The sequence below is a fragment of the Rutilus rutilus genome (assembly GCF_951802725.1).
Source record: "Rutilus rutilus genome assembly, chromosome: 22".
Classification (NCBI taxonomy): Eukaryota; Metazoa; Chordata; class Actinopteri; order Cypriniformes; family Leuciscidae; genus Rutilus; species Rutilus rutilus.
Window position 1 is genome coordinate 28,610,605 of NC_140227.1, and position 18,816 is coordinate 28,629,420.

At 37.3% G+C, this 18,816-nt stretch overlaps 1 protein-coding gene across 2 annotated transcripts in view; it reads left to right on the top strand.

Annotated features, from left to right (window-relative positions):
- epha8 (eph receptor A8) overlaps positions 1 to 18,816 on the top strand; it is an 82,395-nt gene that overhangs the window by 18,045 nt on the left and 45,534 nt on the right. For both annotated transcript variants that reach the window (XM_084395406.1, XM_084395405.1), the window contains exon 2: positions 7,811 to 7,875. In XM_084395406.1, the coding sequence (XP_084251532.1) occupies positions 7,811 to 7,875 (65 nt within the window). The remainder of the gene's footprint in view (positions 1 to 7,810; positions 7,876 to 18,816) is intronic.

Here is an 18,816-nt window from a genome sequence, read left to right on the forward strand (position 1 = left end):
TGGAAAAGTTAACCACTGCCCGCGGGACGTCTCAGTTTGTGAATGAGCACAACTGTAAACTTATTTCAGAGCAGGTCGGTGACTTTTCTGTTTTTGATGGATAGACACTTTAAAATTACATTTTCTGAGGGGGCAAAAGATTAAAAATGATTTTAGAAAGTGTACACCTGATTCCCTGGAGAGATGCTTTTGTTGAGGAAAGGCATTCGTCACGGCTGACAGCCATTTCCATGTGTAATTGTGACATGGGCTTCTGAAATGGGCTGTTGTAAGAGGCTGGACGATGACATTAGCATTGGCAGATTAGTATTTAGTATTACTTTTCATGGGCAATATCTTTTGGCATAACTATCAGATGACATTTTATGTTTTTATATCATCTGAGAAGTTTGGGGTTGGTGAGATCTTTGTATGTTTATAAAATAAGTATCTTATGCTCATCAAGGCTACATTTATTAGATAAAAATGCAGTAAAAATAATTTTGTAAAATAATATTATATTATAATTTAAAGTAACTTTAAAGTTTTCTATTTGAACATTAAAATGTGATTTATTCCTGTAATTCTAAAGCTTAAATGTGGAAATAATATATACTTTTTGCAGCATTTATATAAAACTTTTTTTTGACACTATAAACAGTAATGTTACTAATGTATGTTTGTTTGTTTATTTATTTATCGGCAGCAATTATTTTTCTGAATTTATATTTCTTTTATAACGTGTATATACTGTGTGTATATATATATATATATATATATACATATATATACATACATATATACATATAGGGTACATAGATAGATAGATAGATAGATAGATAGATAGATAGATAGATAGATAGATAGATAGATAGATAGACTCATTCATTCATTCATTCATTCATACTTACTTATATATAAAGCTTGTAAATGAACAACATTCTTGACAAAATCAGCATAAACTCTTATCATTTTGGCATAAATTCAATAAAGTAACTGGCAGTTATCTTTGAAGACCAGTAATAATGGTGTTCTCCTTTGATAACATAATGATTGGTAAAATACATTATACACGTCACAGTCAGAACAGATTTATTTTTTGAAGATTATTGGTTCCTCACACCTTTCTAGTTTAACTGATACATACAAATCAGTTTAGACAAACCAACTAGAGCACTGTTTAGAGATGGGTTAGAAAGGTGTTGTATTTGTTATATATATTGTGTGTGTGTGAGAATGACAAGTATTTATGCTGGTATTGACCTAGGGTATTTTTAAACTTTTGAAGGAGACTATATTTATATTATACAATATGTATATATGTATAGCAAACAAATTAGCTAAAATGAATCAGATTTCTCAACTTTGATTGTTTGTTGTTGTTAGGTTTCTCAGCTATAAAGCTGCATTTGCACAATGCAGTGACACAAATGTGAGGTTTTGATATGCTACACTACTTCACTCACTCACTCACTCACTCACTCACTCACTCACTCACTCACTCACACACACACACACACACACACACACACTCACTCACTCACTCACTCACTCACTCACTCACTCACTCACTCACTCACACACACACTAACACACTCACTCACTCACTCACTCACTCACTCACTCACACACACACTCACTCACTCACTCACTCACTCACTCACTCACACACACACTCACTCACTCACTCACTCACTCACTCACACACACACACTCACTCACTCACTCACTCACTCACTCACTCACACACTCACTCACTCACTCACTCACTCACTCACTCACTCACTCACTCACTCACTCACTCACACACACTCACACACACACTCACTCACTAACACACTCACTCACTCACTCACTCACTCACTCACTCACTCACTCACTCACTCACACACACACTCACTCACTCACTCACTCACTCACTCACTCACTCACTCACTCACACACACACACACTCACACACTCACTCACTCACTCACACACTAACACACTCACTCACTAACACACTCACTCACTCACTCACTCACTCACTCACTCACTCACTCACACACACACACACACTAACACACTCACTCACTCACTCACACACTCACTCACTCACTCACACACACACTCACACACTCACTCACTCACTCACTCACTCACACACTCACTCACTCACTCACTCACTCACTCACTCACTCACTCACTCACTCACTCACTCACTCACTCACTCACTCACTCACTCACTCACTCACACACACACTGAAGCTTGGCACCCTTAGTTTTAAAATGGCCTCGGAATGTGTTTAACTCGCACAGTGTCACTGCCAGTGCTCTTCTAGTGTATGAAACATGTTGACACACAGATGCTAGCGCTTCTGTCCTGTAGTGTGTTCTTGGCGTCTCTGTTTTGAAAGCAGCTGTTCTACTGTCACACTACAGATAAATGTTAAGTTAGTAGCAGCGCTGCCGCTACTTTTAGTTAGTTACTCCTCAACACCGGTTTGTAGGAAGGAGCCAAAGAGCGAGAGGGAAAGAAACAGCGAAAGAGAGAGCGAGAGAGAGAGAGATAGAGGCCATCTGTTCCTACTTTCTGACCCAGTGCTCTCATCAGGAACAGCCTTTCTAAATTAGAAGTCCAATCACTGAGTGCACTAATACTGCTGATTACAACACGTGCTCCCTGCGAGCGAGGGATGGGGAAAGACAGATCAGAGAGAGCTGGAAAAGTTCTCTAAGTAGAAAATTAACCAAAGTGATGACATTTAAAAGAAATGCAAAAAAAACTGCACAGACAACCTGGTAATGAACAGAATGAGAGAGGTTCCCTGGAGTACTGTACTGCTTTGACATGTAAAATACAAGAAGAGAAAGAAGAGCTCATCTGATGTACAGCGTGGTACTTTAGTTAGTGCGGTCAATTCACGTCAATGCATTTAATTCATTTTTAAGGACAGAAAACGAAATAAATGCCCTTTGTTTGATTAAGTTTAGCAGCATAAATGTACTGTATAGCAGCAATCATTACTCTGCGTACTTGCACAAAAACAATAGATTCTATATCTCTGGTTATACTTTACAATAAGGTTTCACGTGTTAAAGTTGGCATGAAACTGAATTGTGATTGTCTTTTGTTCTCTATTGTGACGAACATCCGAGTGAACCGGCTTATCGATCAAGAAAAAGAATTGGGCGGGACATGGGGAATTGATTGGATGGTTGTTTGCTATTGGTGGATCTCAAATGAGTGACAGGTTGTCCCGCCCTCGCTCCAGTTAAATGTCATCAGAGAAGAGAAGAGACGTCACTGCATTTTATATTTATATGTATTTTACATTAGGGGCCAAGTACCGCGGGTGCGTAGGCACCTATTGTAATAGAACCGCTTGTGGGAAAGTTATGAAATTTGGCACACTGATAGAGGACAGTCTGAACTTTAACCACAGCAATTTTGGAGTCTCTAACTCAATCAATATAGCGCCACCAATTGTCCAAATTTGCAGTCACTTTTATGCTAATAAGGTTTGAACTGTAAGGGCTAGAAACAAAATTCTGTATGTGTCTTCGGTGCCATGCCCTGAAGTTATATTGAAGTTACCAAAACTGCTAATAGCTTTTGTTGCATTTTGGCTATTGTACTGAAACTGTTCTTAATTGATGCCTTGGATCATGCCGAGAACATAGATACCAATTTTGCTATAGACAAATTCTACTTATTCTACCTTTTTTTTTGTTTTTTGTTTTTTGAAATACTATGTTTACCAAATAACTTAGTTTTGGGAGTAGATTGATAGTATAAAAGATCATTAAAAGGTTTTTATCTGAGAGTAGTTTTATTAGGTGTTATTACCCAACTAGCCAGCATTTGAGAATTACAAAAATATCGCTTTTTTTGTTTGTTTGGTCACTCTTCCAAAGTAATGAATAAAAACTTTTCCAATGCCATTTGACAGTAGAATTATGTTTTTGCTGAACGAGAGGACTCACATTTTCAATATCTAAAGTGCTTTCAATTGTGTTCTAAAGTGTTCCGAGTTAACTTTTTCACTCAAATAAAGATCAATCTGTTATGTGCGTTTCAGATGGCAAGATACACTATAATGACAGACACTGCAGTAGTCAAACAAATCATTGGTCTGTGTAAATGTCTCTGACGGCTGTCTGGATAGATTTGATGACAGTAGTGCTGTTCTACCTCAGGCAGGTCTGCTGTATGTGAGACAATACCTGTATTTATCTGCACTTTAATCTCTGAAACTTTGCTCACCTTTTATGTTCACAAACGGCTACATTACATGAAAGGTAAAATCCACATAATAGGGGTACTTTAGCATTTAACATCAAAATCGAGGTCTCACTTAACCCTGATCCAGACCGCAGTGAAAACCCATGTAGTGTTGGGTGTAATGCATTACTAACTAATTAATCACTTTAATTTATTTGCTTTTCCCTTAAAAAATTAAGTAAGAGATTACTCTGTAATTTAATTACAGTTACTTCTGATGTAATTGCATTATAGACTATAGTGGATTTAATATAAAAATGTAATGTCTACTGTTCAAATGTATGTTTTTAATGTAACCTTCTTCCTTTAAATACTTTGTTCAGGTCAAGATTAATTTATGCAAATTTATATTATTTATTTGAAAGAGCAGTTTCATGCCCTGTATTGTTCAACTGGTCAATGTTGATATGGGATTTAGAAAGTTACAATTATTAAAAGGGTGGTATAATGCCCCTTTTTGCAAGATGTAAAATAAGTATTTGATGTCCCCAGAGTGTGTATGTGAAGTTTTAGCTCAAAATACCCCACAGATATTTTTATATAGCATGTTAAAATTTGTCCCTTTTTGAGGGTGAGCAAAAACGTGTTGTTTTGTGTGTGTCCCTTTAAATGCAAATGAGCTGCTGCTCCTAGCACAGGGGGCGGAGCTTCAGGAGCTCGTCTGTTAGCAAATCCTATTACCTCGTCTCAACATGGACTCACCCCCTTTGTTGCGTGTTCCCAGAGGCGGGGTTTATGTAAATTCTAGGGTTCGTGATGTCACTAACCCGATAGGAAGCTTGTGTAGTCCCTTCCAGCCGTTTGTTGTAGTCCATAAAAAACGATTTCTTTAAAAGCAAAAATCTCCCTTTGCTTTGATCTTTGAGCATCGTAACTTTGCAGATGTTGTTTATGCTCAAACAGCAACATTACACACTAACTACCATCCCTTTAATAACAAGTAATGCAATACTTTTTAGAGAGAGTAATGAGTACAGTAATCTAATTACACTGTTGAAGATGTAATTAGTAGCTAGAAATTAATTACTTTTTTAGGGTACGATTACACAACAGACGTACAGACGACACCATGGTCAAAACAATCCCCATTCCGCAAAAACGACAAAAAAACCCGCTGTATTCTGCTGCCAGGCCAGTAGATGGCGATGAAACACTATAGACTGAACACGTAATACGCGTGTACATGACATCATCGTCTTCAGAGATTTGCGTTTTTGTTGTTTAGACGGAGACAGTTTTCAAAAACGTCTTTAGGCCCTGTTTACACGAGAACGCTCGCGGGTGAAAACGTAAAAATATTTTATCCGATGTGCCTTTCGTTTAGACGGCGACGGCGTTTTTGGGGCTTAAAAATGCAAAAAAGTGAAACCACCCTCCAGAGTGGAAATCTTAAAAACGCTCCACCGTCGCGTTCCCGTCTAAAGGGTAAAAACGCAAAAGTTTACTAGGGAGAGAAGTAGAAGGAAGGTTGTACGCAGGCTTGGTGTTGTTGTGTGGCAGTGCTTCACATTGCCACCTAGCCGCCTGGAGTGCATACTACATCGAATTTCACACACTTTTGCGTCACCATATGCACACAGATTTCCCCCCCATAACGCTCGTCTAAACGCAGAATAAAAAGTGATAACGCAACGCCACTTTGGTTTGCGTTCCCCCCCAAAACGCCGTTGTCGTGTAAACAAACGGCCAAACCGCATAAAAAGTTTTACGTTTTTAGTTGAAAACGGTGTCGTGTAAACCTCCCCTTAGAGTAACTTACCCAACACTGCTCATATGTGACCTTAATAACATTGTAGGAAACACCATTGCAGCCGCAGATAGACGTAACAAGTCAAATGCAAGGCAACGGCAAGCTTAATTTGTTGTTTTGTGGTACCTATGGGACGCTGAAACCGGTTTGTGTTATCTGTTAGCGGCGGACCCGACACTCGTCCATGTGGCAGCTGGCATTTTTTCAAATTGAAGGTGACTCCTTGTTTACCCATTTCCAACTAGTAGGGTGCATTGAATGTAAAGCAGGATTCAGGGCTCTGGGCTTATTGGGGGTAAAACTGGGTCAGGTGCACGTCTCACGCCGACTCCTTCTCCACACAGATGTGCACATCTGTCACAGCTTCCCGCGCCAAGTGTCCCGCCGGCAGCTCAGGGCCAGTCGCGCACCACCTCTCGTGTTTCCCAGATGGATGGGAGCAGGAAGATACAGTTTACTGTGTTTATCTGTGAAAGAAATCTAGCATGATTTGGCCTTCGGATACATTCACAGAGAGAAAAAAAAAAACTTGTTCCATGGTGACCTTGATTCGTACCGAAAACAGGCTAGGTGTCTGGTCATCAATAAAGCCCTAGGGGAGGCCCACTGCATATGTCATTATGTCAATGCTATGGCTGTACATGCTTCATCATGCTACATTTGTGCCTCTGTATAAACTACACGACAACAAATGATTGTCTTAATCGGTACTTTTGTCTTGTTTGTATATGTTTCTTCATTTGTCTTCATTGGGCATTTTTAAATCTACTTTTAAATCGTATTTTTTATTCTTTACCTTTTGGAAACCTGTAATTGTTGTTTTTATTGTATTGTAGACCTGCTTTGTACACTGTACAGCACTGTACAGGATCAATTTATATAGAGTTTAAATGTGCTCTATAAATAAATGTTGTTTTTGTTGTTTTTCTGTAAAAATATCTATAAATTAGTGCTGTCAAATCGATTAATCCTGATTAATCTAACATAAAAGCTTGTGTATATATATATATAAACAGTCAAACCAAAAATTATTCAGATATCATTTAAAAAATTATTCAGATATCATCAGTGCAGGACACTATGGTTCATTTATGTAAGTGAGGAGAGCAAAATAAAGTAAACCGTGACATATTATCCCCCAAAAATCTTCATACAGTGACTACCAGTAACATGTATAAAATTTGGGACCAACAATTATTCCGACACTTTGACCTGACCATGTTTTGCTGGAGTGTTTTTTCTTTAATTGCTAATGCGAACTTTTTACACACAGAGACTGAACAAAATGAAGCATTGCTTGGTAATTGGTTGAGCTAAATTGGTATTATCTAATAGTGTAGTCAAATTTAACAGCTGACAGATATTCAACATAATTCATCTGTGAGACAGTCTAACAGAAGGATGAACAAAACCAGTGAAATATCAACTTTCTTGTCATATTTTATTACCATTTTCTAAACTATAGCGAATAAACTGTGATAATGTGAGAAATGTTGAAGGTGTCTGAATATATTTTGGTTTGACTGTATAATTATATATTTTCAAAATGTTATGTTAGATGCGATTAATCATGATTAATCACTGCTAAAAGTAAAAAATATTTTGTTTCTAAAGTAAATAATCTCTAAAACAAGATAAACTTATTTGTGAGAAACTATAAACAAACTCTTGTTTTCAGATAATCTTGAATTTATTTTACTTTTCTTAGCCCAGGTAGATTTGCCAAACAAAATAAGCACTTAAAAGAATGTGTGTGTATATATATATATAGGTATATTTTGAATGTCTTTGTAAAATGTTTTATTTTGAATTTACAGTGAATCTCCTGGACACAACCAAAATCTCAGGAGACTGGGGCTGGCTCACATATCCTTCACATGGGGTAAGAAAATTCAGTTTCTTCATTATTATTTGTGTGTTTTGAATTTTTACTTCAGTGAAATGCATCATTATTTATGCTGAGAGGAAATCGATTATACTTTGACATCCTGAAGTGAGTGAACAATGCGGTTTATGGCGCGTTTGTTTTTTGTTTTTTTTTTAACTATCCAACATGTCAACTTTGGCTTCAACTAGTGGTGTGAGTTTAGGGTGGGACTACCTGTTTGTCTGAAGAATGCATTTTAAAATCAATGATTATTCATGCAGTTCCATTGAATGCCACTATGAGCTTGCTCCTCCAGCTCAAACCAATTTGATTTCTGATTGGCTCGTTTAGTCGTATTCAATGACTGTAAAACTGCGTTCTTTTGCACGATCACTGTAGCTGTTTCTAATTTTATGATGAGTAGGTTATGTTATCAAAACTGTCCTGTTAGCAGTGTTAGAGCCGGTGGCACAGAAAATACATAAAGCAGCTTTAAAGTCAGCATGAAATCAAAAATGACCTATTTACTGTACTTTATTAATTCACATTACTGGTCTTATTGTGAACAGCTGGTGCATATAAATAAATAATTCCAAAGGTCTTTGTAATTTTTCATCAAAATGTTACAATTTGCCTCACCTATAAAACAACTTTTTACACAGAGGTTAAATTGGGCCAGAATGACTCAAAAATAAGCCACAAATATTTAAAGGAAATGTGTGTATGTATATGTTTATATCATATTCTCTAATTCAAAACTCCTCTGTCCCACTTGTCCCATTTGACACATTATTCAACCACTCTCATCTGGACCATATAAGAGAGAGAGAGAGAGAGAGAGAGAGAGAGAGAGAGAGAGAGTATGTGTGCGTGTGTGTGTGTGTGTGTGTGGGTGAGGAGAGGACAGAGCAGGAGAAGAAAAAGGGAAGGCGATGTTCAGATTTGGCTGCATTTGCATATTCTAATGGGGAAAATGATGCATGGGGTATTGAATTAACGGCGCACAAAGTGATCTAAGCGTTGAACTGTCACAATTAGCGAGGGTTTCTGTCAGAGTCTGATGGTGGAGTGATGTCCCTTACTGTGACGTGCCGACAATTACCAAACCACCACTGATGTACTGGAACAATCCCTCCGTTATGGGCTCGCGTGTTTAACTGTGGAGGAGTGCAAGGAAACTCCTCAAATCAAAGATGGAGAGTCTTTCAGCAGAATATGAAAAGGGTTATTTGTACATTATGTTGTACATTTTACTGTCTTTAGTGCTTGCCTGTGCAAAAGTCTCCTCCATGACGGTAGTGTGTTGTGGATGGATATCTGGGGGTTGTTTTGTTCTGGGTGGTTTCTGTGATATTCTAGTCTGGTATGGCTCATGTCATGTCCCTCCTTCAGTAACTCTATTGGGTGATGGGAATAGCGTACACAAGACCAAAATTGTAAGTTTGTTTGCTTGGAAAAGTAAAATCACATCTCTTTTCAACAAGTCGCACAAGTTTGAGATAGAATTAGTGTAGAAAAAAACATTGCATGACTTTAATACTTCGAGTTATTGATCAGAAAATGACCTGCACTTCAATCTAACTTTGGTTGACCAGACACCATGTTGTGACTGCTTTATTTTATCATTTATATTTTCATAAATTAGTTGTAAATTTGTAATGTTCTATTCTATTCTATTCTATTCTATTCTATTCTATTCTATTCTATTCTATTCTATTCTATTCTATTCTATTATATTATATTATATTCTATTCCATTCCATTCCATTCCATTATATTATATAACCGTAATAGTTTGAGGTCAGAAATACTGTCAAAAGTTTGGGGTCAATACGTTTTTTTTTTATTAAAAGATGCATTAAATTGGCAGTAATAAAGACATTGAAATATTTCAAACGATTTCTATTTCAAATAAAGGCTGTGCTTTTGAACTTTTTATTAATCAAAGAATTGTGAAATCATGGTTTGCACAAAAGCAGCACAACTGTTTTTAACATTGATAATAATAAGAAATGTTTCATGATTTCTGAAGGATCATGTGACACTGAAGACTGGAGTAATGATGCTGAAAATTCAGCTTTGCATCAGAGGAATAAATTACATTTTAAAATGTATTAAAATAGAAAAGTTATTTTAAATTGTAATAATATTTCACAATATTTCTGTATTTATGATCAAATAAATGTAGCCTTGGTGAACAGAAGAGACAGTTTTAAAAAACATTAATAAATCTTACTGACCCCAAACTTTTATATGTTAGTGTGTATATTCGTTATATAAACATCAGTATGGCTCAATGTCATTTTTACAGTTCAATTTAAACCATCTATTATGTTGCAGCTGCTAATAAAGTTACTCACCAAAGCCTATTTTTACTCCCATTTGTCGCTTAGTAGGTGTTCAGTTTGTGGGTGAGAGAGAAAGCGCGAGAGAGAGAGAGAGAGAGAGAGAGAGAGTTTCTGAAAGACTGAAGTCATAAAGGTGCACAAATGAAATGGATTTCCTCTCTTACAGAGAGCGCATTTACTACGACCTGAAAGGTAGAAAATGGGACATACATAATTCACTGAAGTGCGCTTTCAATGCAAGTCAACAAGCAGTAACGCAGTAAAACTGCCAGATAACGAGCGTCCCCGTTTGCGTTTGCCCTCTAATTACTGTTTGTTAGATGTATTCTCAGCGAATAATGCAAACTATTTACTTGAACTTTGGCACCGTTTTTCGTTTGCATCCACTCAGTCACATAAACACAGAAGACCTGGAACAGCGATTAAACCGCCTCCTGTGGGAAGCAGTTATTTCTTCTTCTCTCAACTGTAAAAATAATTTCCACAAATACATTATGTTAGTGTGCATATTCACACTGGCACAGCAAACATTTCCTCCCCAATTATTACTTGACAGCCAGCTAAAATTAGCGGCGTGCTTTAACAGCTCTGCATTAGTTAGTGTACCTGTCTGATGTGACTGCGTCGGTCCCCACTGAAATGAGCCACGACAAATGCATCTCATTTACACGCCGCAACGCTATCTTAGATGCATAAACTCCTGTTTGCTTCTCTAATAGCTGTACTTTTATTTTTTTAATGTGCATTCAACTTCAGATCTGTTGACTCCAAAAACTAATTCAGCCAATAGGAAAGTAAAATAACAAATTAAATGGTTTTAATATCTCATGTCTCATAATGCTGAACAGCAATGAGATTAAATGTAGAGCAAATGAAGCCTGATTATTATTATTTTTAAAGCTTTTTTTGTTTGGCTTAGAAAAAGACCTCACTAAATTCATATGCACCTCCGATAGAAAAGTGTGCTCAGATTTGTCAAGATACCAAAGTCTTCATATTAGGATCTCAGACTTTTGATTGAAGATTTTGATTTATTGGCTAATGGGAAACAGGAGAATTCTCCATTTGTTCTCCATTTAAACCAATTGCTCTGGATGGATGGATGGATGGATGGATGACAGATAAATAGACAGACAGATAGACCATTAGATGGATAGATGGATGGATGGATGGATGGATGGATGGATGGATGGATGGATGGATGGATGGACAGATTCACAGATGGACGGATAGATGGATGGATATAGATAGATAGATAGATAGATAGATAGATAGATAGATAGATAGATAGATAGATAGATAGATAGATAGATAGATAGATGGATGGATAGACAGATTCACAGATGGACGGATAGATGGATGGATGGATAGACCAATCGATGGATGGATAGACAGACAGATGGATGGATAGATAGATAGATAGATAGATAGATAGATAGATAGATAGATAGATAGATAGATAGATAGATAGACAGACGGATGGATGGATGGATGGATAGACAGATGGACGGATGGATGGATGGATGGATGGATGGATGATGGACGGACGGATAGATGGATGGATGGATGATGGACGGACGGACAGATAGATAGATAGATAGATAGATAGATAGATAGATAGATAGATAGATAGATAGATAGATAGATAGATAGATAGATGGACGGATGGATGCATGGATAAATGGATGGATGGATGGATGGATGGATGGATAGACAGATGGACGGATGGATGGATGGATGGATGATGGACAGACAGATAGACAGATAGATAGATAGATAGATAGATAGATAGATAGATAGATAGATAGATAGATAGATAGATAGATAGATAGATGGATGGATGGATGGATGGATGGATGGATGGATGGATGGATAGACAGATGGACGGATGAATGGATGGATGGATGGATGATGGACAGACAGATAGATAGATAGATAGATAGATGGATGGATGGATGGATGGATGGATGGATGGATAGATAGATGGATAAATGGATGGATGCATGGATAAATGGATAAATGGATGGATAAATGCATGGATAAATGGACGGATGGATGGATTTTTTTTTACAAAAAACAATTGAGATCAGTCATTTTCAAGTTATAATAGTTCAGATCAGTCTTGAATGAATTTGTTGAGAAATATTCGTAAATATAAAAATAAAGGGATTGTATTGAGATCTTTGACTTTTAATTGATCTCAAATATTTCTCATCAAATTCAAAAAGACTAAATGATCTGGGACATGCGTTCATTTTACACGTCTATAATCTTACAGTATATGCCAACAAATGTCTCATTTGTTTCTACTTCAATCTCTCAAAAAGAATTTTCGGTGAAACATCTGAGACCATGTTGAGACGTCCACAGAGTCTCCACCATCTGAGCGATAAATGATTCCACACACAGTTCCTGTCGTCGCTGGAACATGCGGATCACGTAGATGGTAAATACAGTTTGTTTGGTAGTCACAGGCCTGACCCTCATGTTAAAGCGTACGCCGCTGTCTGCTAGAATCGCTATTGATGGATTAAATACTTCAGCCCGCTTTCTGCCCCCGATTCCCATTTACAAAAGGATTTGCTGCATGGACACTTTCCTCTATATCCATTCGTCTTTTTCGAGGATTCTGCACTTCCATTTCCTTAAAATTCAGTCTTCCAGTGAATGCTACGTGACTTGGGCGATGTGCGGCACGACACAATGCATGTTACCGTCTGGGGCAGAAAAGAGCAGAGCACAAAGAGATTAGACTTCACATTTGACGTTTTAATGCTCGTGACGTGTTCCCTGTCACAGCGGAGGGGCCGGCGCGCAGCGAGTGTCTCGTGGGTTTGATGATAAAACGTTTTCCGTGGCAGATTGTGTCACGCGAGGAGGAATTCTGCAACTCCAGGTCGCCTTACACACTCACTGAGCACAGCTATAAGAAAATGTAGCATATGGTTACAGCAAATCTGTCATGTGCCTTATCATATATATGTTGGAGTTAATGCTATAGACTGGAGATACTTTAGACCAGATTGAAGTTCACTTTCTCTGACTTATTCTATAAATGATGTCTCGGACTAGCCTACTAATCGTATCATATTTAGAAGCAGGAGTTTGTACTATCACGTACTGGAAGCTTTATCTCACTCATGATAGTAACAAATACTAAATTGTGCTCTCTCTGACAGCCGCTCGACACATTTCATTTATATCTCCGTCGTGGCTTCTGGGAGGTCTGGAAGCTTGTCACATCTCACTTTATCGGCCTTATTTTATAGCAGGAATGTGTTGTTATCGGAATGATTTTAACAGCGATTGCATTTGACTACACGAATACCTCTAAAGTGATTGCTCCTGATAGACATGCAATATGTAAAGCTGTCTGTGCGTTACTCTCTGGGATTTCATGAATTACACTGTAGACTTAAGGTCCCTTCACACCAAGGATGATAACAATAAAGATATAGTTCTAAATATAAAATAATAGCAGAGTCCGCTTCACATCTATAATGATAACAATACAGAGAGACCGAATAAAGTGCAATGGATTTATGTGAAGTTTGTTTTAAGTTCACTTAAATTAAAAGTTGGTATATTTTTTATGGATAGCTTTTAATTTTACTGTAATGCTGAATGGCTAAAATTGAGAAAAATAATCTATTTCATAGAGACATCAGTATAAGTATTGGTATCGGTGAACCTGACCTTTCATAAAAAGATGCCATTAAACAAATATTTAAAATATAGGCTACTATATTTATATTGTTTCTACATTAATGTGGCGATTAAATGTGAAATTATTACAATATGAAATTATTACAATATAAAAATATTAAAACTTTAATGTTAGGTGCAGAACAATGTGTGAAAAATTAATTAATCTTTTTATATTTTTTATTGACAGCACTAATATATATATATATATATATATATATATATATATATATATTTGTTTGTTTATATATATATTTATTTATTTATTTTATTTATTATATTTATTTATTTATTTATTTAATTATTTATTTATTTACATATATGCTTTTGATAGCTTGCACTATCACATCTTGAACAAATGATTGCGTATATTTTGATAGGTTTTTGTGTGCACATGACTCTTTTGTACTCATAAGTATGAATGGGAAATGAGAATGGGCTGCATTCTCAGCAGTAACCTGACAAAAGGAATAAAAGCCATCTCAAACTCCGGCCCGGGGAGATGGATTAAAATTGGATTAAACCAGCACCTTGACTATGAAATCCATCACGTTCCCTCATGCAAGTAGGAGGCTTATGGAAGTTGTGCAAGCATAAAGCAGAAAGGAGTGATGAGGAGCTGACATGGACTGAAAAATGAAGAAATGCTGCGCTTTTTAACCTACTCTTGTGTGTGCAGTTCACTCCTATTGTATGCGTATAACCCAGGGTTATACACGTGGATCAGGCCAGGTAAAATAGAAGTGACACTCATTGGATTTGGCCAATTCAGTGACATGAATGTAGGAGGAGCAAAGATCAGCCAGTCAAGAGAGAATCATGTCCCCTCACTATGGTGCATAATATAATACCGTTATAATTTGTACAGTTTAACACAACACTTAGGGCATTTTCAGACCTGTAGATCTTTTGCTTTGTTCTTAAACAGGGACTCACATTTACATTTATGCATTTGGCAGATGCTTTTATCCAAAGCGACTTACATTGCATTTCAAGGTATACATTTTACATTCTTATCAGTTCTTGCTTTCCCTGGGAATCGAACCCATGACCTTAGCATTGCAAGCGCCAACGCTCTACTGTTTGAGCTACAGGAAAGCTAGGGACTTTGACTCTTGGTTCGGTTCGCTTTCACACGGCAACATTTCAAAGCGTACCAAAATTTGTTAATGCAAGTCACATGTGAGTAAAACTGTTCTTTTATTAGTAAAAGTTTCCTCTGCATAGTTCGCTCCACATGCAATGTATCTGCTTATAGCTGTAGTGAAACACGCAAACACAAATCATCCATCCATCCAACACACAGAACACCCTAGCAACCCCCCCAAACAACCACCTAGCAACAACTTGGCGACCCCTCAGAACACCCCACTATTGTGGCAGGCATCACTCACATTTACTTCAGAAAATGTAAATATACAGTTAAGCATTTGATACCCTTGCCAGTGGCCTCTGGATGTCAAAGCTGATTAAATAAGAGGTTAATTGGCTTGTCTTGATGAGAAATGTATCATAACTGGAAAAGACAAGTTTTAGATTTGCTCATTGTTGCATCTTCTGAAACTATGACAAACTGCTGAACTGTAACGAGCAATTACAGCTATCGCTTAAGCGCTCTACATATCCCGAATGTGCTTGAGATTCGAGCATCCAGCTAACAGCTGCACATGTTGCTGTGGTTCTTCAGAAAAGTGTTGACTGGCTGTGAACACCTAGTGTTCACCTTGTGCCGGCCGGAACAAACAGAAAGCCTGAAGATCTGTCATGAAGGACAGGATGCACTGCCACTCTTTCGCTCCAGCTTCGGAGGAATGTGATTTACCAGTTCTCAGAGAGCAGGACAGCAGGGCCACAAGTGTCCATAACCTGTGCTCTGACAGGGGTTACTGCGAAAGTGCAGGACAGATTCGGACAGTTTCAGACTATAGTGTACTGTGAGACGTCAGGTTGAAGCTCTAAGGACATTTCTGCACGCAGAATCGATGGAAACTATTCAAATTCGTTTTGTAATTCTGCATCCTGTTTGCTGCCTTAATTCAAATGCAGGAATTGAATCATAACTAAAAAGACTTCTTAATTTTATTCTGAATGGCACACGACAACAAGAACAGAAAACACCCTAGCAACCACACAGCAACATCCTGACATCCAACACTATTTAAGCACTATGATATGAATATGGATTAATGCAATTGATTTTCTCAATAGATTATTCTATATTCATACACGGACAGACCAATGATAGATAGATAGATAGATAGATAGATAGATAGATAGATAGATAGATAGATAGATAGATAGATAGATAGATAGATAGATAGATAGATAGATAGATAGATAGATAGATAGATAGATAGATAGATAGATAGATAGATAGATAGATAGATAGATAGATAGGCAGGCAGGCAGGCAGGCAGACAGACAGACAGATAGACCGATGATATACAGATAGATAGATAGATAGATAGATAGATAGATAGATAGATAGATAGATAGATAGATAGATAGATAGATAGATAGATAGATAGATAGATAGGCAGGCAGATAGATAGATAGATAGATAGATAGATAGATAGATAGATAGATAGATAGATAGATAGATAGATAGATAGATAGATAGATAGATAGATAGATAGATAGATAGATAGATAGATAGATAGATAGATAGATAGGCAGGCAGGCAGGCAGGCAGACAGACAGACAGATAGACAGATAGACCGATGATATACAGATAGATAGATAGATAGATAGATAGATAGATAGATAGATAGATAGATAGATAGATAGATAGATAGATAGATAGATAGATAGATAGATAGATAGATAGATAGATAGATAGATAGATAGATAGATAGATAGGCAGGCAGACAGACAGATAGACAGATAGACCGATGATATACAGATAGATAGATAGCTAGACAGACAGACAGACAGACCGATGATCTACAGATCGATAGACAGATAGACAGATACACCGATGATATACAGACAGAAAGATTCTTAAATATTTAATCCAGGCTTACACACATAAGTGTGTCACTAATGATAGAAGGCTGATGCAGGGTTTGTGTCTGAATGCATTGTTATGGATCCTCACTGCAGTCAGTCAGCCCTGAATCATTTATGCCCCTTCATGAACTCATAGTGAGATGTCTTTTTTACAGTCCAATTGAAGCTGGCAGTGAGACGGGTGACCCCAGGCCGACCCCTGGCAGATATCTCTGCTGTCTGAACATTCCTGCAGGGCTCCTGTCGCCATCGGCTGTCACCGAGCCGAATCACTCAGGCCTTGACAGCTGCTGTCCGATGGCTTCATTATGTTCCTATCTGCCTCATGTTTGCCATGACACATCTATTGACACCCACCTCATTTTTTTTCGCCCACCCACCACAATCGATAGCAGTGATAAGACAGACAGAGACGATGACAAATGGACTTTGAGAGGGAGATGATATGGATGCATCCAGATGTCCGCCCACTCCCACGTTACCCGTCTGGAGACGTGGAGAGACGTGGGGAGACGTTTTTTATTCAGTTTTGAATTAATATTTTACCCACATTTTTTACTTGTTTTTAAAAATGTTTTATAAATATTTCATAATTCCCAAAGGTTGGTAAACATATGATTTTATTGAATTAAAAGTAAATAAATGGTATGTAAAAACAAAATTTAAACTAGGTAAAAAATACCATTTTGATTTGAAGGCCTTACCGTCTATCAGAAAAAAAACAGATTGATATTCTGGATGGTTGCTAGGGTATTCTAGGTGGTTGCTAGGGTGTTTATATGCGTTTTCGATTTTTCTACACATATTGTATCATATTCTAAACACACATCTGTGGGGTTCTGACAGTTTTGATAGTTTAATGGTGCTTCTCAGCATAGTTTTGGAGTAATTACATTCACAACCCATCTAATGACGTTCCTGGAACAGCTTCATCTGATTAAGAAGAGCAGGATGTCTACGCTCTCCTCAGGACCGCAGGCGCTTGAACAAATACTGAGATTTCATCACCTCTGAAGTAGTGAAGGAAAAGCAAAGGTCTTGAGCAAATACTTCGCCGAGTCCAAAATGTTGGTGGATATTTGGTGTCAAGAAAATGTGTTTGTACAAGAGCATTACATGAGCGGCCAGTGAAGACGTCTGCTCACAGGAACATTGCATTGCTCTTTCACAGCTCAAGAGACTGTTATTGGAGATCTCAGTTTAAGTAACAAGTTTGTCTCAGATGTCTCTCCTAAAAATCATTAGGAGAAATAAAATCAAAATGGGTCAATAGTTGACATACAATATGAATATAAAGCTATAAACTGAATGTGGAAAGCAGCTTAAACCATTTGATTTTTCTAAGAATTTGTTCAAAATGAGGCTTTTGCTTGCAGAATTTATTATAAATTTGGCAAATCTGAGAAGCTTATGCCTTTGTTTACATCTGGTATTAAGATGCGTTTTAAACGATAAGATCAAAAAGTAGATGAGGGAGACACATTCCTGTTTACACCTGTGTTTTAATCCGTCTCTTTTGTCCACTTTCAACCAATTCTGTCCTGATTTCTTCGAGGGGAGGGTCTATGGGCTGGTAAATGTATGGTTTTTTTTTTTTCAGATCTTTCGATTTAATGGACAAACTCACGCAATTTACAAATGAACATGCCCGGAGACGACTGAAAAACACGGAGAGCTATGGCAAGCCGTTTTAGCTTAAATTGTACCCAGCGTTACTCGTCGTAATTGCATTTTTACTAGTAAGAATTACAATTACAAAGCTCTCTAATTCAATTCTTACTAGTAACAATTCCAATTAGAGAGCTCTACAAATGAATTTTTACTAGTCATATGTCTCAATTGACTTCCATTCATTTTTAATTACGGAGCTCTACAATTGAATTGTTACTAGTAAG